We start from the raw sequence: 21,511 nt of genomic DNA, 5'->3' as shown, positions 1-21,511 counted from the left end.
GGTCCTTCCCAGGAGTGGCCTTGAGGAGAATGTGTTTCTGACCGACTCTAGCTGAACCAGCAAGTTTTTCCAGGCAGAAAAGGTGCCAAGAATGAAGCACAAGAAGAAAGGCCCTATGTCTAGTGCATCACAGCAGGGGTCAGCATCTCTCTGATCACACCAGGAGAAAATGAAATTATCTCGATAGGTTGGATACAATGTTTGCAGGGGTGACAGACACATGGACATAACTAGGAAAAATAATGAGACTTTAAAAAATGTATTTATTTGAAAGGCAGAGAGAGAGAGAGAGAGAGAGAGAGAGAGATCAGTCTTCCATCTGCTGTTCGTTCCCCCAGGGACTAGGGTTGGACCAGGCTGAAGCCAGGAGCCAGGAGCCAGGAACTCCTTCTGGATCTCCCACATGGGTGGCAGAAACCCAAGCACTTGGGCCATCTTCTGCTGTTTTCTTAGATACATTAGCAGGGAGCTGGATCAGAAACAGAGCAGCTGGGACTCAAACCAGTGCTCACGAGGGGATGCCTGCGTCCCCAGTGGTAACCCAACCTGCAACAGCACAATGCTGGCCTCTAATCAGACTTCTTTTTGACAAGGACTTTGTCCCATATGGAGATATCAGTGACTTTAGATGATCCAGTAGATGACCCTCTTGATTTATTAATCCTGATCAGTCACCAGTACACACAAGGGAAAAACTAGATAGTGGTTGACTAGGAACAGGTGAAGAAATCAGTGATTTCAAAGGAAGATCAGTTAAAGTATTAAAAACGAAGGCAAAACCAACAAAGAGGAGGACACCAAAGCTCAAGCTATTTTCTTAGAAGTGGCAGAAATTCTGCCTGGTGCAGATATTAAACCCCCCAGAAATGTGCTGGTTTTGTGTAAATTAAATCCAGTGATCGCAAATGACAATCTCAAAACAATATCTCCACGAATTGGACCAATAAGAAATTGTGACGTTACCTGGGATTGAAAGATGAGATAATCCCCTGTTTTTTTTTTTTTTCCCTTTTTCTTTTTATTGAATTTGGAAAACGAGATTTGTGAGGAAGCATTTTTCAAAATGGACAATGTACCTATAAGTACCATCAATACTCATGGTTTTAGTCAGTCTGTTGCTAAGGTTAAATGGAAAGGAAAAAGGCGGAAATACCAAGAGTGGTTTCCAGGAGTATAGAAAAGAACAGGATGACCCATCTAATTTGGCTTTGGAAGATAAAGTGAACACCAAACAGCATGCCATAGCTGATCTTGTGTTACATGAGGAGGTGGAGACTAGATTAAGTCACGCATATGCAGATGAAAACACAAGAAGGAAATCCATCACCACTCTGAAGGAAAAAATGAGACTACCACATGCCAATCAAAAACACTAAAGGTGGCCTTTGTGACACAGCAGAGTAAGCCAGTGCTGGGATGCCCATGTCCCACACCAGAGTGCTTAGCTTGAGTTCTGGTAACTCCCGTTCCATCCAGCTTCCTGTTAATGGGCCCGGGAAAGCAGTGGAAGATGGTCCAAGTACTTAGGTTCCTGCCACCCGCATGGGCAACCTGGATAGACTTCCTGGCTCCTGGCTTTGGCCTGGCCCAGCCTTGTCTGTTGAGGGCATTTGGGGAGTGAACTAGCAGCTGGAAGATCTGTCCTTCCTCCTCTCTCTGTTACTCTGCCTATCAAACAAATAAATATTTTTTAAAAATCAATCATGGCATCTACAGGGAAATGGGGTTGGCCCTATGAAGAAGAACGAAACTGTTAGGAGAAACAGCATGGTCAAAATATTACCCACCCTGGATCATCGGCCTGCTTCCCGGGGACTTCTGTAAAGCACAGCTGAAGAGCTGTCGTGCAAAGTCACTTATTTGCAGCAAATAAGGAGGTCCCGGGGAGTAATTTCCACAGCTGCAACTTCACAAGCAGTCGAATCAGGCGTCTTTTATTTTGGGGGCAATGAACCTGTAAGAAAGGACATTCTTGTCATTACTTGTGGGGTTAGGTACCTGTCCCCCAGGCACAGCTCAGAAATAGGCATCACCATAGGTTGTGTGATATGGTAATAAGGCTTAAACTCCTGGAGAAGAGATCTAGTTTTAAAACGCAGCAAAAGGGTGACCTGTGGATACTTTCTGAGCCATTTGTCCATCTGTTGCTCTTGCAGTAGGGTCGGACCGGTCCAGGGTGGCTGGGGATCGCATCTTTCCCCAGAATGTGACTGAAAATCTGGAAGACAGGTTTGGAGAACTTCAGGAGCTTTTAGGGTCTTGAAATAGAAATGAATCACCACACGGACTTTTGGGCTGCTGGGGCATTAGGTGGTGACAAAAATAGACATTGACCTCAAAACTGAAGTCATAGCCGATCTTGAGAAGGGATCACCACAAACCCAAACACCATTGCTGACAGTTAAACTTCGGTACAGAAACATTGTAAAAGTTTAACCGAGCAGACCAGGTATTCACGAGTCTAGCAGCACAGACCAAAGTGAGAGCAGAGTGTTTGGAAAGAGCAGATGTTACAGCTGTTTGTGGAAACGAGACAAAGAGAATGTGGTTTTCTATGTCCCTACTTAGAGGTTAGTTTAGTGACCTCTGGTGAAACGCTTCAGCTTTGTGTTACAGTTTGCATCGGACTTGTTTATTTATGTAGGAATCAAAGTGCTGCAGCCAAAGCGCCTCCCAGTTAACAAGCATTTTAACACGGAAGAGACAGGGTGTAAAGGGAGACCGAGGCAGAATTTCACATATCTGAAGCTCATGAAAAATCTAAGGACAGAATCAAGAATGAGTGGTCTGCGTATTTGTGCTTGTCTAACTCGGAGTGCCAAGAAGCTGGCTGAAGATTCTGTGTCACAGCAGTTACAGACTGGGCCTGCCAGTGCTTTTTTACACTAAGGTTATGGCCCTTTAGAATAATACTGATTGTACAGGCCGCTGGACGACAAGAGCTCAAACATCTTTCTTTGTATTTTTATACCGTACTCTTATACACAAGAGTAATCCTTGGTTTTCAAAGTCTTTCACATTTTCCATTCTTTTCTTAATGAAGAACTTGACACCTGCAGGAGTGCATCAGCGTGAGTGTCTAAGGCACAAGGGGTGACACTGACCTGTGAGCCCTCCGGCCAGGCTCAGGGACGGAAGAGCAGCTCCTCTTCAGAACCCACTCTGAGTCTTTTATAATTTTATAACATATGCATGAACCCCTAAATGAAATATTAAGTTTGTAGGTTTTTGAGTGTTTATATGTGATAAGGTAAAAGGCAAAAAAGTAGTGAGAATTGAAGCAAATGGAACTGACGTGATCAATGACATTAGTAATAATAACTCTGATTTCTGCTTCAACACCTCATGTTCATTTCCATTGTATACATACAAATAAACCTAAGTAATATAGGATAGTAAAATAAATAATATAAAGATGGTATAAAAATCATACCACAGTCTACTAATATAAGTGTTCAGGTACTATATAAATACAGGTAGACAAGCATGTCAAGGTTTCCGGGAAGATGGATCCATGTACATATCACTATTTACCTACTAAGTGCAATGAAAAATTCTGGGCATTACACACAACATGAACACTACATGCGACATGGACATTTCATGCAACATGAACGTAAGATGACTCTGGCTAAGGACCCTGGGGCCAGAGGAATGACACGATGGCAGACCGCTGGAGTTCTCCTTTTGCCTCAGATAACCTGGACTTAGAGCTTAGAAAGCTGAAATGCCAATGCATACGTGGAAAAAGGAAAACTGGCTCCCCTCTTCCCTTCTAGCTTCATAGAGAAAAGGGACATAAAACGGATGAACAGAACAATAATTTCAGTTACGTATGCGTGCAGGGGATTCGGTAAACATATGAGACTCGGGCAAGTGGTGCAGTGGTTAACACACTGCTTGTCACATCCGCTTTCCATGGTACTGAGAACTGGGACTTGTACCCTGGCTCTGCTTCTGATTCCCGCTTCCTGCAAAGGCGCACTTTGGGAGACAGCAGGCTTGAGCAATTGGGTCCCTGCAACCCATGTGGAAGCCCCGGATAGCATTCCTGGCTCCTGGCTCCTGACTGGCCTACTCCAGTCTTGGTTGTTCTGGGCACTTTGGGAGTGAGCCAGCTGATAGAAGATACCTGTCTCTGTGTCTGCTTTTCAAACAAATAAATAAATATATAGATAGATAAACAAACAATGGTTTAAAAAAGAGACTAAAGGTTTCTTGTTCTGCAGATGAAAAGATAGTTGGTAAAGTTGTACCTGGTACAAATACCTTCAACCCTATTTCCTCAGGATGTGACTATATTTGAAGACAAGCCTGTATAGCTTATATATAAGCTATATAATTATATACATATAATTATATATATTATATATAGCCTATATCATTTCCTATAGACTTATAGGAAATTAAGGTAAAGCGAGGGCATCAGAGTGGACTCTAATCTCAGGTGCATGGTGTCCTTACCCAGTCTTCTAGCCTAAGGCAGGCAGGGTGGGAACTGGAATACACAGTCTGAGAATCAGACTGGGCAGACAGGAGCTTCTGCGTGTAAAGGCACCACATTTGGAGTGGGTTTCCTGTGTTTTCATATTCACAATGACCTTTTAGGAAATTACCAGGGCCTGATTCCAATATATCAGAACTTGATTCAAGATTTGCTTTGCTCATTTCACAGAAAGATGTTCTGTGCCATTTTCTGACCCAATAGACATTTGCAGAATCAGTTTGAGCTTTTTGTTGGGTGGAGAGCAAGAACACACTGAAAATTACAAATTTCCTAACTCCCAGTGTTACTGAGCTCCACAATCAGGCCCTGGCTGCTTGTTGCTGGAATGCCAGCACACCAGAGATGAGAGTTGGTAAGAGGAGTGGGTTTATTTTGAAAAGGCAACAGTCCTGGGGACAGAGTCTGGATCCAAAATGTGCTCTTTCCCAACAAGCCAGCAAAAGGTGTGTTAAAGGGAAGCGGCAGCTGCAGTGGAGGGTAGGACACCGCGCGCAGTAATTGATCAAGCAGCAGATCTTCAGGCGTTGCTCGATGATGGTCTGTCCGGGAAATCCAGGGTGTCCGCCAGGTGGAGGCTGCTTGATGGAGCTCAGCTGTTTGCAGTGGTCGGTTGCATACTTTCTCCTCGAGTGGGTGTGAGGGCTGCCCTTGCAAGTCACCTGCTTTCAACAATCTCATCCAAACGTCATGAAGTCACAGGGTAACTCACAACAGCAGCAGTCAGCCTTGTCAGCCAAAACACGGGAGGGAAGGGAAGATGCCCTCATCACCACCGCACCGGCCTTTCTCTACTCCATAAGGCTTCGCTTTCCCCCACAGCATTTCTCATCTTTTACTGTTATTATGTGCTTCACCTAATTACTTTGTCGTCTGAGCAACTAAGCTTCATAAAGACAGATTGTCGTCTTACTTAAGTTTTCATATCCACATTTCCTTCAGTGTCCAGCACCCACACACAAACTCAAAAAGACTTCTTTAAGCAATGCATCCAAAGGAGAGCAAAGAAATCCCAAGAGGTTGTTGGCCATCTCACAGAAGCAAAGGCAGTAAGACTCACATCTGAAACCTGATGACCTAAACTGTATGCCCAAAGCTTCTATCTGACCACCAGGCTCAGGAGCCGGAGTGCGAGTGTTAGTAAAAGTGGTGGAGAAACGTTTTGATGCTTCATCAGGCACCCTCTGGCAAAAATTAAAATCGCCTACCTTATCTCGTCCTTAGGGGTCATTTGACAACTACTTGCCTGGTTGTACCTGCCGTGTTGACATCAGTCCTTTAGAAGGACACACACACACTGCAGAGGCGGAATTTTCTCTTAATAGGAAGGGGACTAGCATTTCCTGTTCTGCATAAAGGAAAACGCTGACATCAGCCGCATAAAATTTAAAGAAAGTCAGGAAGGGCCGCTTAGCTCCATTGATACTTTAGCTCAGCAGGTTAGGACACAGCCCTGTATTGCCGAGGTCCCGCGTTCGACTCCCATGGGGTCCTCTGGAGGGGATCTGTTTTTCCCCGCGCCACTTTCTCGGGACAACTGGCGCCTTTCATTAGCTCCTGTCCACACCATATTTGAGAGCACTGCTCTCGTTTCAGCCTCTATTTACAAAACGATGGGGAGAGGAGAGAAGGCGTCCCTCGTCGTGCGTGACGGGCCGGGGCTGCCGCGGAGGCTCCGGGGCGCTCCGGGGCGAGGGAAGCACCTGCCGCAGGCCCTGGCCTGATATCTGATGTCTTAGAAGGATGCGCTGTGACAAGTTTTCCACCGGAACACAACTATTTTCTTAAACCCCCCTCCCCCCACCCCGATCAAAAATAATCTCAATCTTGACCATAAGAATGTCATCGTTAGATTTGGCCTGATTATCTACAACTGCGAATACAAGCTGTCTCGTTTGTTTTGCTGCAAGTTTCCATAAAGACTCTCACATTTGACTTAAAAAGGCAGAGAGAGCTGGAGAGAGCCCGAGAGAAATCCCGCATGTGCTTTCACTCCAGGGCTGGAATAGCCAAAGCCAGGAGACGGAACTCTGTCTCCACCTCTTGCGTGGGTGGTGGCAGGGACCCAAGGACATCAGCAAGACGCTGGAATCTGGAGCAGAGCTGGGCTTGAAGCAGGCACTCAGATGAGGGAGGTGAGCGTTCCAAGCAGCCGCTTAACCTCCACACCAGCACCCGATGTACTGTTTGCTAACCTCGTGACTGGCCTGCTAGGAAGCCAAGAGCTCACTTGCCACATTTCACCTTCAGTACCTATACAAGCGAATCTCTGTTTTCTGAAGATCCCCAAAATATTCCCCACGTGCTGGGCCTGCAGGAAGTGTCCTTCCACGTTTGCCGGCAAGGCTAGGAACCCCTAGCAGGTGCTAGGCCAGTTTTCCTGCAATTTATTAACTTCGGCTTCTTTTAAATGTCTGATCATACCTGACTAAGTGAGCATTGTTTTCAAATATACCAGATGCAAAACCTTGGTTGCATGCATCCCAGTGAAAAGGTGGAAAGGTTCTTATTGGAGCTTTGCAAATACCTGTATTGCCATGAAAATAAGAACACAAGTAAATCCCCTAATGCTGAAGGGATCAGACAAGAACCATTACCGTAAGGAAAGGGGCAGAACAGAGAGGATACAGGATACAAACTCACAGCCCAGACGAAGTTATTCCAGGGAAAATATGTTTGCAGAAATGGCTAACTAGTGCTGTGCGCAGAGTGAACATATGGCAGAGAGCAAGAATTTAGTTACCGGCTGGGTTTGTATAGCGTAAGCCAGGTAAGGCCCATGGGGTGGGGTGGAGCTAAACTAGCTTTTCCCAGGTAGGCCTTCCTCTCTGTGGGCCGGGTGAGTTGGCAAAGAATGCAGGGGGTGGGGTGGGAAAAATACAGGGCATGGGAGCAAGCCGGCCTAAGGATGCAGGGCCCACGACCTTGCTCAGTTAATGAAGACACTTGACAAATGTTTCAGTTTATCCAAGCAGAGCCTACTACACATTATTATGTCAATGGCTCAAAGATGTTCTTCAACATCCAGAAAATTGAACACTCAAACAGTATGAACAACATTCTAGAAAAGGAAAAGTCTCTAAAGCAGAAAAGCACCACCCCTCATGAGTTTACTCAATACGATGTAATTAGTTCTTGCTCACGGTATCTCGAATGTGCCTTGTTCTTGTCCTGCTTGGACACAGTGAGTCTGAGGCCTTCAATAGGCCTTCTCAGGGCTCAGGCCAGTCTGCAGTGTTTATAACGCTGGACTATTCCCTAGACTGTGGACCAAATAAGCGTTAGCTTTGTATCAGTATGCCTGTAGAATTAGCACAGGGGTCTCCCACAGATGCATGGGGGGCTGTCGTGGGGTACAGCCCTTTGCTTCTGAAGGAGTTAAGAAGTTCATGCTCTAAGTTTGTGTTCTCATTTTGTCACTCTCCACATCTACATGTAAGCCTGTTAGTGTCCTCCCCGGCTTCTGTGGATGTGGAAGGTCTTGTTGGTCCAGAGTCTCCTGTGCCCATGCCATCTGGAAATGCTGACTCGGCAGAATGGTCTTATCATTTGAGTGACGTCATGAGAAGCTTATTCCCAAAGGTGCCCAGCATAGTCTTTCTCCACAATGCTTTGAGACACACTTGCTGTGTGTACTCTGGCCTGTAGCTGATTGTAAGCAGAGAAGCACCAAAGTAAAACAAAATAACTCAATGTCAGTACATGTTTTGAAAAGTAGATTTGATGAGACTTCACAAGAATGACATTTAATAAGGAATCTTGTTTACCTGTGGCATGCAAAGCAATACAGCTGACCCAAAATAAGTTTTAGGCAAAATACTTGTGAACATGGTAAAGAACCATGCTGTCAAAGAGGACAGTGAACATTACATTTAACTTGTAAAAGTAGATCAACATCACCTATCAACATCAAGTACAGAGATTTGATAAGTCTGGAGTAGGCCTACTCATTTGTATGTTAATAAAAGTCCAGGGGCTGGCACTGTGCTGCCACCTACAGTGCTGGCACCCCATATGGGTGCCAGTTCCTGTCTCAGCTGCTCTGCTTCTGATCCAGCTCCCTGCTAATGGCCTGGGAAGGCAGCGGAAGATGGCCCAACTACCTGGGTCCAGCCACCCATGTGATAGACCTGGAAGAAGCTCCTGGCTCCTGGTTTTGGCCTGGTCTGGCCCAGTAAAAGCCATTCCAGCCATCTGGAGACTGAACCAGCAGATGGAAGATCAATCTCTCTCCAACTCTGACTTACAAAATAAATAAATCTTTAAAAAATAACCTCCATAGGCATATGATATAAATCTCCAATTGTAAACCACTGAAGTTGTGAGCAAGCTAACATTAAAAACATAATTGTGAGTGATATTCGGCTCCTGGTGGTGTCTGATGTCAGACAAAGCAGCACTAGGACTGATGCATGGAGACTGCGCCTTGAACACTGAGAGCAGAGCTGTCTCCAGGGAACGCCCCCTCAGACTGTCATTCTGGAAACATCCACATCAACAACGTAGCTATGGAAACAGAACCTGGGCAGACTAGGCGTTTCCCCTCCTCCCCCTTCTCCTCCTAGTATCTCTTACTACTTTGAGCATTGTTTGACAGTAACATAGCAATTAAACTTCTCTAGGACTTCCCCCTCCCCAGGGAGAAGCAACAAATTTTTATGATTTTCTGGGGTCCTTTATGGAAATCTCAAAGACAGTTTTAGGTGCCAACATTCTTCTGAAACTTTTATTTTACAGTTAGTGTTTGGTTTGGGGAAGGCAAAAAAGAAAATTACAAGGACATTGGGACATAGGATAGGGATCAGATCACGGATGGTAGAGAAAATACTTGGCTGCTTGTTTCAAAGTGAGAATAAAAAATTTAACAATAAACATAGGTGATATGATTGTGAAGAATTTCAGCTTATTCCTAAGTCAGAAACTTTTGTTTCCTTAAATAATTGAAGATACAATAAAGTTAGCATTAACAGTGTTCTGCTAAAACACAAAATGTTTGCTAAGCAGATTACATGGGCAAAACACAAATACACAAACTTTTCATATTGTGTGTGAAGGCAACAAACAATAAGTGAAGGAAACAAGTTTATCAAAATTGAGCAAATTTTCCCTAGATTTAGCCCATTTCACAGCTTTTGAAACTCAGGTATTCAAAAAAACCGAGACATAAAATTCATTTCCAAGTTTTGACTTTCATTACGTCCTTTCACATTTTGGAACAATTCGACCCGTTTTCGTTAGAAGTCCACAAGAGCAGAGCTCATTTCATTCCATTAAGAAGATATTAACATGTTCCATGTGCAGCACTGTTATCTTCAAAGGAGTTATTAAGCATTTGAAAGATTTGTATTGGGATTATTTGTTAATGGAATAAACATTTCAGGGCACTTAATCCATTTTCTGTTGCTATATTTGGCTCATGGTTCTGAAGAGGGGACACTCAAGACTGGGTGGCCCATGTGATGGGGACCAGGCAGAGCAGGGCGTCACGTGATATCAGACTGCTTATTAATAATTTTCAATATTAATAATCCTGTGGGTTCTTGCCACTTAAAGAATTCTGAATACTGGCTCAATAGATCAGACAACATGGTAAGTTTTTAAGGATTTCATTCCATGAGAGAAATGTGCAGGGAACTGAGGGCTTTATTTAGGGGAGAAAGAGAGGTCTAGAAGCTAAGTTGGGTCTATAGCAAGCAGAGAGCAGGCCAGGAGTAAGCCACGTGGAGCAAGCATGCAGGCAGGAAAGCAGAGAGCAGGAGCTACGCACCCTGCGGGGCAACAGGGGAAGGGCCCACCTTGTTCCAGGCCTTGTATTTACTCCCAAAGCGGGAGTGGTTATTTCGTCTGATTGGCAGGTGGGCATACATGTGGGATCAGGTAGAGGCATGAGATCACACAGGGGGCATAGTTTTCCAGCTCACACATCTAATAGATTTTATTCTGTCTGCCTGCCTTACCACAGAGTGCTAGCTCAGGCCTCCCCTTCTGTTCTTTTAAAGCTGCAGAGCCCCTGGTTAGGGTCCCATGAGACCTCACTGAACCCATCTCGAATATCATAGATTAAATTCCCATCCCCTTTATCTCTCACAGTAGGGATTAAATTTCAACAACTGTATTTTGGCGGGGACATTCAAACCACAGCACCAAGTGTTTGTGGACTTTAAATCTTCAAAGTGTGATTTTGTCAGTGCTTTCAAAGGTTGGAGCAACAGCATTTGGATTCAAGGGTCCTTTGCTTGCTGGGCTTCAGACAAGCGACCTGCAGGTCCATCAGAGAATTCAAACAAGGAAGAGGAAGTCCTTGAGATGAATTACTGTGTTTGAAGAATGTGCTGCCTGTTCCAGGTGCAAAAACATTTAAAAAATTCATTTAAAAAATCATAGTTCAAGATCTGATTTATGTATCCTTAAAATCCAAGCTGTCAGATATCCTATTTTCCAATGTTTTTCCTCTGGCTTGATGCCTTTTTGTCTGCTTGCTTCCTTGAGGGTGTTTCAACCATTCTTTTATGAACACTCACTGTCCTATAAAAACACCTTCTCTGAATCTGTTATTTGTAAATCTTTAAGTGATTTGTCATATATTGTCTCATCTTCCTCCTGTTAATCTACTTCCCTCTTCTGTCCTCATTCTTCACCCAGGCTGTGAGGTCTCTGGAAGATGTTAATGATGCAGTGAGCTTGCCTTTGGCTGCAGGCTGAGATTGGAGGAGCTGACAGGTGTCAGGGAGTCAGAGTTTGGCACCTGACCTGTGTGTCTTCATTAGCACATACCTGAGAAACTGTTTGGCCCAGTTTGACTGGGTTTTTGCTTAGTCTACAGCAGGAAGAACACTTTTAATGCCTGCCTGATAAATCTCCAGGTGTTTTCAGCCTTCACTGGATTTAATGTGCAAGGACAGATCGCAGCAGTGGCCAAGTTTCATGAGGCCTGTGCTCATCTTGTCTACAGGGAACTGCTACAAACACAAGGCGAAGTCAGCTCTCCTGGGCAATGCAAGGCAGACTGCGGGTGTATGCCAATGCTCCTCAAAGTGAGCAGAGGTGAGTGTGGAGCTCCAAGCACGCGACCTGAGAAATCTCTGCAGAGAAAGCTCAGGCGCCTACTGTGTGTGCTCGGGCTGCAGGGAGCTGGTGCGCGGTGGTGCTAGCACTGAGTCATGGTGATGCCCACGCTTCTGGAGGTGACCATCCATGTGTGGTTTTCCCCTCCAATCAGTGGGCTCTAGTGATGCATAAATATGACAGCTCTCAGGGTTGTACAAAACCAAAATGGATGAAAGCCTGAGTTGCACCACTGCTCTCTTTCTTATTCTTAAGTGGCATAGTTTATTCATTCTCTGATACCAAAAAACAAAACCCACCATTTACCTGAAAACACCGGCTAGCACAGGTTGAGACTGGAGACTGAATTTCTAAGGCAGAGTTATCCTCCATCACGGACTGCACTATCTCAGCCCACGCTTACCAAGCCAGCTACATTCCGTTTTCCTTTCATCCTAATCGTTGTGGGGCAATCACTCTCCCACATGTGTGATGGCCACACTACTGAAAATACAAAACTGAACAAGGTAGGCCCCGCTGGGATTCGAACCCAGGATCTCCTGTTTACTAGACAGGTGCTTTGACCAGCTAAGCCACAGGGCCCCTCTTGAACTTACATTCAGTTATATTGTATTTATAACTTTTAAATTAAATGTAACATTTTCCCATGATTTTAGTTTTGTGATGAGGAAAACACACTCGTGTTGCTGAAATCTTACAAAAGCAGGAACTGGAACATGGACAAAATATTTTCTTCAGTGAAGGGTTTTAATTTGATTTCAGTGGAAATGAGTAAAATTTGTTTCATGGTGACTATCTCCCTCTAGGGGAAATATTGGATATTGCAGCGTATTTTAAATTTATTTTTCTGTTATTTTGTTCACAAACATTGACTTGCTACTGATGGAACAAAGACATAAGCCTCAGCCATTCTTGCTCATTGCTCAGAAGATAGATCAACATTGGAATGTATTTCTTGCCCTTGAATCTCAATTGGGTCTCACACTCTACTGCCTTCACACCCCATCCCCTCATGGCCACCTGAAAGACCAATTGCTGGAATTCCCCTCCACCTGCTGCCCCCATCCCACCCCCATCCCCAGTCCTCCTAAAATAAAAAGACCGGGTCCCTGGGGGTCTGGGCCTTCTTCCACGTGTTCCTTCAATGTGCACGTGGGCAGTTGGTCACCTACCTCTGCAAATTTATTTTCTCTGAATAAATTTGTCCACTGTCTCCTCTCTATTCTGTGTCTCTTTTCCTAACACTTATGTTGTCCCATGTGAGGAGGCGCCAATCCTCAACTCTTCCTAACAAGTACGTTTCATGTTCTTTTCTGGATAGTGGAGAGAGGATGGTGAACAAAACAGCAGTCAATTTCTTCATTATAAAATGTATGTTCCATAGGGATATTTTAAAAAGCAAATTTTTAATTTGCCATGTGTCTCCTACCTTCTCTACCAGTGATAGACCAAAAGGTGCCTCCACCGTCCCACCACTCCAATGGCCTGGCCTCCTCAACCAGAGGCCTTTGTCCCTGAGCTGCTGGTGCAGGAGGCCACCAGCTAAGGAACCCCAGTTTATTCTTGTCTACACTCCCACACATACTACATGTTCCTTTATCTCTGCCAGCAGCTAACATCACCCAGCCTCAGACTTTGGAATCTTGCATAGGGTAACCAATCTCATTTTTTTAAAGTTGTATTTACATTTGGTCAAGATTTGGAGCATCTGTTTATACACTTGGAAGCCATTTTAATTTCATCTGATGTACTTTGAGATAGTGTGCCAGGCCCCAGCCAAGAAGCAGGCTAAGCAAGAACACGACTCAGGCAAATCAGTTGGAATCAAAATGGCATCAGCATTAAGGGCTACTGGACCTCAGCATCAGTGTATTCTCAATACAGTGCATCAGCATAGTAACAATCGACAATTTACAGTTGTCACGGCAACCTACAGAAGTGCCCACGTAACCACAGTAAAGGCACCTTCCTCTCCTTTCCCTTCTTTCATATTTATATATAAACATTATATATATAATACATATTATTGTATATAAACATTATATATAACAACAACCAACTACGGATACAGTGAATCACCTGTGCCTAAAGTCTGCATAAGAATTTCAGGGGCCTACAGAGGGAGAGGATTTGGGATGGCAACTTTTGACCCAACTAAGAAACCTCCACCGGACAAGCCGAGTCCCACAGTCTCCTCCTAGTTTAAAAAAAAAAAGAAAAAGAAAAAGGAAGGACCCATACTACACCAGAACAAAACCCGAATATCTGCATAATTAGCAATTAAATGGAGTCATTGTTTTAATTCTAAACTTTCCTTGAAGCTACTCATCCTCTCTTGCTGGCCTGTTGGGCAGAAAGGGCACATTTTGGGTTGAGAACTCTCTTTCCCTGGGATGGCAGCTTCCTGAGGTTAAACTCTTCCCTCTTACCGACACTGGTGAATTGGCTATCCAAGGCCTTGCTGCTCATCTGGACACAGATGAGGTTTTTAGTTCCTGGAAGTCATCACCCCTTTCCAAGAAATAAGAGGACTATTCTGCTCAGATACTAACATGCATCTTCTAGACTGCATAAACAGTTAGGAAAACGGCGCGATCTACACTCTGACACCATCCTAGGCTCTCGCCCCCGCAGCCATTGCTGGAAACCAGGTGGCCACATGGCCCAACCACCGGTGTCAGCTCCACCCCCATCCTAATGGGATTTGCTGCTCCTGCTTCCCTGCCCGCCCTCGGGCAAAGTTTTAAAAGGGCCTGCTCCTGAACACATGGCTCTCTCTTGCTCACTCCTGGTTGAAATTAGCTTAGCACTGTTACAGGTACTACTTCCTAGTACCAGAAAAGTGGAGATTTGCTGGATCCGAGTCAGGGAGAAAGCCAGTAGAAGATGCTCTTATGTCCTCTATAATTGTTTTAGATAACCTTCTATTTGATTGGGACACCTAACATTCTCTCAGAAGTCTATAAAGATTTTTAACTTTGTAAGTCTATCTCATTGTTCTAGAAACTAAAAGTAGCCCATTTGAATTCCCTGATGAAAAAGGAGATACTCAATACTGCTGGTCTTAGTCTGTCCTTTTTTAAGACACTCAGCCAAGTGCGGACACAAAGGCCAGAGCTGTTTAGTCCCTGTGCAGGTAACAGACACACTGGCTCAAGGTCTTCCCCTGGGTTGATGGAACATACTGACATTGCCTCTGCCTGCTTTCTTAGCGCTTGATCTAATAAACTCCTCACTCAAATTCATCGTAACACCAGAGAACCTGAGGTGTGTCACTAGAGCATAATTTTTCTTGTTGAGTCACTGGCTTTATTCAACAGGGCGCTTTTGTGACAAGGCTGGGGGTAGTAAACCAGTACACTATAAGCCATAGTCTCCAAAATCCTTCATTTGTGAACCGCGTGAAGTCACATGGTGTATCTTTTTAACAAAGTGACTTGGATGCTCCCACTTCCCCTGTCTTCGGCCAGCGCCAGCACATTATCTGGAGGATCGCTTCCCACCCCAGAAAGCTTCTTCCGTGGAAACTCCTCTCCAGCCTCCCCTGGCCCTGGCTGCTCCCACAGAACACCCCACACATTCTGGCAAGGCCTTTGCGCTTTCAATTCCCTTTAACTGGGATACTCCCGCCCCCTAACAGCCACCTGTCTCCTGTCAATTTAAGTCTAATCAAGCAACACAGCAGTCCCCACCGGGCTCTAGCCTACGTCCTCCGTACTTTCTCCATTGGGTAAATGGCCGACACGTTTTCTCCCCGCATTAACTTCCAGGAGCAAGCGCTCGGAGACACGTTCCAGGACCTATAGAGTTGGATGCTGGCCTGCTGGCTGGCTGCGTAAAACGAGCACACGTGTCCAGAGACCCAGCAGCTACCAACGTGCTTAGCATCTCTGCTATTAGCTAATTAAACCTCCGGTCTTCGCAATCTGGCCACATAGAAGGCCTAGGAAATGTTACGGCTGAAACGTCGTCACCTGTGCACCTGTTCTCCCGCAGGGCCCCGTCCATGGGCTGCTGTGAGCGTCCAGCCAGGCCGCGGTCGCCGGGTTTGCCTGTCCCACAACCTGCTGACCCTCTGGGACCCGACCTCTGCCCCTCCCCCGGGCAGGGGACTCACAAAGGGGCCGAAGCCTCTAGACGTGCGCCAGCTTTCCCCGCGACGTGGTGGCTCTGAAAAGAGCCGTTGTGTTGTTCCTGGAGCCCCGCCTCGCGCCTCACTTGGCCTTGTGGTGGCTCTCGGTCTTCTTGGGCAGCAGCACGGCCTGGATGTTGGGCAGCACGCCGCCCTGCGCGATGGTGACCTTGCCCAGCAGCTTGTTGAGCTCCTCGTCGTTACGGATGGCCAGCTGCAGGTGGCGCGGGATGATGCGCGTCTTCTTGTTGTCGCGCGCCGCGTTGCCCGCCAGCTCCAGGATCTCGGCCGTCAGGTACTCGAGCACGGCCGCCAGGTACACGGGCGCGCCGGCGCCCACGCGCTCCGCGTAGTTGCCCTTGCGCAGCAGCCGGTGCACGCGGCCCACGGGGAACTGCAGCCCGGCCCGCGACGAGCGCGTCTTGGCCTTGGCGCGCGCCTTGCCGCCCTGCTTGCCGCGTCCGGACATGGCCGCCTCCTCAAGCGCCTCACAAGTGAAGTAAGACAAACGGTTCAGTCGGCAGTTCTTATAGCCAGCACTTGGCGCGAGAAAGAAGCCGTGCCATTGGTTGAAATTTGTAGCCTCACCTTAACCAATGGGGAGTGCTAGTTTGTAATTCCCACATCCTGATTGGACAGATCTAACCGCTGACGCATACAGATTAAAGGCCAATCAGACGGCGATAACTTTTCACCTCATTTGCATGCAGCGTTCTATAGAAGCCGACGGTGGCGGGGGCTCGGCTCGCTCCCAGCGCTGCTCGGTCTCGGTGCACCATGCCTGATCCAGCCAAGTCTGCGCCGGCCCCGAAGAAGGGCTCCAAGAAGGCGGTGACCAAGGCGCAGAAGAAGGACGGCAAGAAGCGCAAGCGCAGCCGCAAGGAGAGCTACTCGGTGTACGTGTACAAGGTGCTCAAGCAGGTGCACCCCGACACCGGCATCTCGTCCAAGGCCATGGGCATCATGAACTCGTTCGTCAACGACATCTTCGAGCGCATCGCCGGCGAGGCGTCGCGCCTGGCGCACTACAACAAGCGCTCGACCATCACGTCGCGCGAGATCCAGACGGCCGTGCGCCTGCTGCTACCCGGCGAGCTGGCCAAGCACGCCGTGTCCGAGGGCACCAAGGCCGTCACCAAGTACACCAGCTCCAAGTAGGCTCGTCACGGATTCCTGCGGACCCAAAGGCTCTTTTCAGAGCCACCATATTTTCAGAAGGAGAGCTGGTGCTTGTTACTGCTTTAGGTTATTTTAACTTGATACACTTTTTCTTTAAAGGCTCAATTAACATCACCTGTGCCTGCTGACGCTCTGGGTCTTTTGTGAGGTAGGACTTCCTGCATCTTAACGATCCTCGCCTATTTTGAGAAGCCTTAGGGAGCTGGACTGTGAGGCTGCAGAGGCTTCTGCGGGCTGGTTTCAGGAGTGCGGGGAGCGACTGTAGGGTGCATGGAAGAATCCCTACCCTGTGCCCATTAAGCAAACTGAGCGAACCGTGGGGTGTTCACGTTGCTTCTAAAGGAATTTGGGTGTGACTTGGAGTCATGCTCCCGTCTTTCTGCTTGGTGCTCATTCCCCTTCACTCGGGTGTGCATACTCGAAAGCCTTGCAGAATGGGATGCAGTGAGGGCAAAAAGCTTGGGGACATTTATCCCAGATTCCTCTGAAGACGAAGTTTCAATTTTAAAAGCTGCCTACTTTGGCTTTTGAAGTCCTATTTTTGGTTTGCCTGGAACCAGTAAGGGAAAACAAGTTCACCTCTTTCCAGCTGTTCTAAATGAGCACGTTACCCTTCCCTACAGAAGATATCTCTGCAGATTAAGCTCTTCAAAATTATGTGCCTCAGGTAAGAGAAACCAGGATCTATGAAACATTTGGAAGTTTCACTATGACTAGTTGTGAAAGGTAGTAACCTATACGTAAGCTTAAAAATAAACTAGTGCCTCATTTATCTAAATGGTTATAAACTTAGCGCCGTAATTAAGAGACTATTTTGTTAAATCAGTTTTCTACCAGTTGTTCAAAAAGCCTTCCTTGAATATTCCTGTTCTGAAATTTCCTGGTTTTGAGCTTTATCCTAGTCCACAGTCTTTGGAAATGACCTCCATACACAGTAGTTGCTTGTATCCATCTAGTCAAATAGTTACCTACTTTGTTGCACAAATATTTTCATGTAGAGAATGTACACATGATATGAAACAAGGAATACAGAAACATGAAGAAAAATTTATTTTCATCCTTGGTATCTCACAATAATGATAGCTGAAACCTGTGAATACATATAACACTGCTCCGTTATGCTACATAAGCCTCTGACGCTGTCTTTTAATCCAAGTAATCAACTGATAATTTCCAAGCTAAATACTGTTAAAAACTAATTTATTGATTTGAAAGGCAGAGTAAAAGAGAAAGAGAATGAGCGGGATCTTACAACTGCTGGTTTATTCCCCAGGCAGCTACAACAGTCAGGCCTGGGGTCAGGCTGAAGCCAGGAGCCTGGAATTCCATACCAGTCTCCCACGTGATGGCCGGGGCCCAAGTATTTGGGCCATTTTTCACTTCTTCCCAGGTCCATTTAGCAGGAAGCTGGATCAGAAATGGAACAGCTGGGAATTGAACTAGAATTCGGATCTGGAATCGTCACAGGAGCAGCTTAGCTCATTGAACAGGCAATGGATGACCATGGGAGTCAGCAGTCCAAAGAGGTACCACATGTCTCTGGGGCCGAAGTCTCTCAATTCTGGAAGACTGGCAGCTGGGAAGACTATACACTTTTAGAGTACTGTTTAAATGGGTGTTGTGTGTGTGCTGAGTAGTGACTACGAACGTTCAGAGTCTTCCTTGGCCAAAATGCATTGATTTAAAACCATTTAGGCCGGTGCCGTGGCTCAACAGGCTAATCCTCCGCCTAGCGGCACCAGCACACCAGGTTCGAGTCCCGGTTGCCCCTCTTCCAGGCCAGCTCTCTGCTATGGCCCAAGTGCTTGGGCCCTGCACCCCATGGGAGACCAGGAAAAGTACCTGGCTCCTACCTTTGGATCAGCGCGGTGCGCTGGCCGCAGCGGCCATTGATTGGAAGATGAACCAACGGCAAAGGAAGACCTTTCTCTCTGTCTCTCTCTCTCTCAAAAAATAAAAACAAAAAAACATTTAGAACCAGCTCAAAAAATGTTTGCTGTTCATCTTTGTGTCTTGGGGGGTCTCAGCTGTTTTTTGTTTTAGAAAAAGAGGAATAGATATCCACCAGAGAATACCTGCAGATTACTAAGTTTTGCTGAGTTATAAAGGAAGATTTGTTTTATATTAACTATTCATTAGCTGACTTAAGACAGCTGTTGGAAGTCTTGATTTAAAGGAATTAGGCCTCTGGATTCCTGTTTTCTAGTTTTCTTTCTGTCTCTGCTTTTTCTCTACCCCCCTCTTTATTTCCTCTTCCCTCCTCCTCTGTCTTGGTCTAGACAAGGGGCCATGACAGACATGTTTAAAATATTCTCATAAAAATACATATTGGAAGCTGGTCAACTAAACTCTTAGAAACTTTCAAATATAAACTATACTGACTAATGTAAAGCACTGTAAAATTTCTAAGTGCACAAACAAGGCTTTAACAATTCATAAGAAAATGGTAGCTTGATAAAATGCTTTTCAGATAGATAAGTGGCCTGTAGAAAATTGTCCTTTTTTAAAAATATTTCCTCCTTTGATATATCGCGTACTTATTTGTTTAACCTAATCATTCCCTCATTTTTAGTCATAGAAATTAAGATACTGTGTTCCTGCAAAGTCTTCTCTCATTTTGACATAGAAACTCCCATCTCATACTTCTCTTTCCTTCTGGTTCCTAATTCACAATAATAAAAATGTTAAGATGTCTTTTAATATTTTCTCTATAGCTATAGACCATGGGACTAAGGGTTTTCAGATGCAGTTTCAATTATATACGCAAAAAATGCCAATAAGAACCCAGGTAATTTAAATTGGAATGGAAAACGTAACTTATTATTTTTTCCCTTTTAGAAAAAAACTAGTAGCACACTTTTCAAAGAGACTGTAAAAGCCATGAAATCCCTAGCTGTGGGAGTTCCCGCCATCATGTTATAGTCTGTTTCTTTTCCAAAGAACAAACACGATTACTAAGAGACTTGGGTGAATATTATGGATTTAAAATACATTTAAGAGGAATAGCAGTCTAATACCATGTGTTTGACAGGCCCAGGCTCAGTCACAATCATTGTATTTTTTTTTTTAGGACTGAGTGTTGGGTGTTACAAATGATTTACGTGCTTTTTGAGGTGTGGAGTCAGCTTTTCCTCCTCGTCTGTCAGGATGCTGGTGAAAACGTCCCACGCCGTCTCCAGCCCCTGCCGCCGCGAGCGCGCGCGAAGCCGGACGGCCGTGCAGGCGCCGGGGCTGCACCCCGCTCCGCGCCGGGGCCCAGGCTTGCTCGGTCCGCGATCCCGTCCCTCCGCGCCGCCCCAAGTCGAAGAAAGGCCGGGCTCTGAGAGGACGCAGGCTGCGCCTGGGGGGCCCGAGGGAGGCCGGCCTGTGGCCTCACTGAAGAACTTGGAGCCCGACTGGCCCAGCCGTCAGTAACGGATTCCGCTTCACAGGGCTGATCTGCGGGGAAGGAGCGCGCTCCCCACGCGCGGCCCCAGGCTGGGAGGGAGCCGAACGTCCCCTCAGCGCGGCGCTGACCGCGCTGGGCAGGGCGGCACGGGCCTCGATGGGCGTGGCCTGGCGCCAGCAGCCCGGGATTGGCTGAGGCCCGTTGCTAGGTTACCAACTGCGCCGCGGATAGGCCGCGCTGCTTGCCTGTCAAGCTGGCGGCGGATCGCGGCAGACCGGGGCCGCCTCCTGAGGCTCTGGCGGGCCGCGCGGCTCCACCTCCGCGCGCCTCGGTTTCCTTGCCGGCGGGAGCTTCCCTTTCCCGGGGCGGCTGGCGAGTCTAGGTGAGTTTCCCCGGGACCCCACTTCCCTGGCTCGTCTTCAGCCCCGCCAGCCCCAGACCGCCTCACTCGGCGTTTAGGCAGCCTGGTCTGCTCCTCTCCCGACCGCAGCGGTCGCTAACTGAAGTCTCTCACTGCTTCGCCGGCTGCCGCCGTGACGGAGTGCAGAGGACCACGGGTTTAGCGCCTGGGTCCCCGTCTCCTCACAGGAACACCAGCACGCAGGTGTGGGCCCTGCCCTCGCCCCGGCCGCCCTCCGCGGGAGAGGCGCGAGCTCACGTGGCTGCACCCCCTAAGGCTGGCGACTGACTGCTCGTCGCCTCCTGGGTGGACAAGGACACAGGGGCCCAACGCCAGCCTCCAGGCCATCTCGCAGCCGAGCCGTGCCCTGCACTTCTCACCCCTAGCAATGCCACTTGGCACAGTGTGCATGTGAACACCCCTCATACTTACCCAAATTTACCACTCCACCTTACCCCCCAGAATGTTTCTTGAGCCGCCTCTGGCGGGAAGGGGAGATATGTTTGACCCCTGTTATATTGTACAGCTTCTGGAACAATGCCTGGCACCGAGTAATCTGAATAAATGAATGATGCCCCCTGGGGGTTCCTTAAAGAACTTCCTCTACTTTCGGGGATGACCTAGAAGCTACGACAAAAATTAGCCTCTGAACACTCCTCGCTCAATTCCCTTTTAGCTTCAGGGACCGGGGGGACCTTTGATTTCATTAACTCCGTTGGTTTCTTTTTCCTGATATTTCTTTAGGGCTTATTAGCACATACAGTATTTTCTATGCCTTATACCTGGAGATAACTCTTGCCCTTTGAGACAGGAACTCAGTACTTTCCCATAGGGAAAGAGATA

At 46.8% G+C, this 21,511-nt stretch overlaps 2 protein-coding genes and 1 non-coding gene across 7 annotated transcripts; 1 reads left to right on the top strand and 2 right to left on the bottom strand.

Annotated features, from left to right (window-relative positions):
- Positions 1–1,850: 1,850 nt before the first annotated feature.
- On the bottom strand, positions 1,851–16,170 carry LOC133753183 (histone H2A type 1-H). Its single transcript, XM_062183602.1, has 3 exons — positions 15,687–16,170; positions 2,112–2,218; positions 1,851–1,954 (listed from the first exon to the last, which is right to left on the bottom strand). The coding sequence occupies exon 1, from the start codon at positions 16,168–16,170 to the stop codon at positions 15,784–15,786; it is 387 nt and encodes a 128-aa protein (XP_062039586.1). The 3' UTR covers positions 1,851–1,954; positions 2,112–2,218; positions 15,687–15,783.
- On the bottom strand, positions 12,078–12,151 carry TRNAT-AGU (transfer RNA threonine (anticodon AGU)). The gene has a single exon. It is a non-coding gene; the product is annotated as a tRNA-Thr (tRNA).
- Positions 16,171–16,465: 295 nt separating the features above from the next.
- LOC133756708 (histone H2B type 1-H) lies at positions 16,466–20,026 on the top strand. Of its 5 annotated transcripts, none has more exons than XM_062187297.1 (3): positions 16,466–17,547; positions 18,154–18,406; positions 19,951–20,026. In XM_062187297.1, exon 1 carries the CDS (start codon positions 16,479–16,481, stop codon positions 16,857–16,859), a length of 381 nt encoding a protein of 126 aa, XP_062043281.1. In that variant the 5' UTR covers positions 16,466–16,478; the 3' UTR covers positions 16,860–17,547; positions 18,154–18,406; positions 19,951–20,026. The 5 variants fall into 5 exon arrangements, with proteins under 5 accessions (XP_062043281.1, XP_062043280.1, XP_062043283.1 ...); XM_062187296.1 differs by lacking the exon at positions 19,951–20,026 and adding an exon at positions 18,714–18,765 and having other exon boundaries at positions 18,154–18,630; XM_062187299.1 differs by lacking the exon at positions 19,951–20,026 and having other exon boundaries at positions 18,158–18,739.
- The last annotated feature ends 1,485 nt before the right edge of the window (positions 20,027–21,511 follow it).

Source organism: Lepus europaeus, chromosome 3 (assembly GCF_033115175.1).
Source record: "Lepus europaeus isolate LE1 chromosome 3, mLepTim1.pri, whole genome shotgun sequence".
Classification (NCBI taxonomy): Eukaryota; Metazoa; Chordata; class Mammalia; order Lagomorpha; family Leporidae; genus Lepus; species Lepus europaeus.
This window is presented reverse-complemented; position numbering and strand designations above follow the sequence as displayed.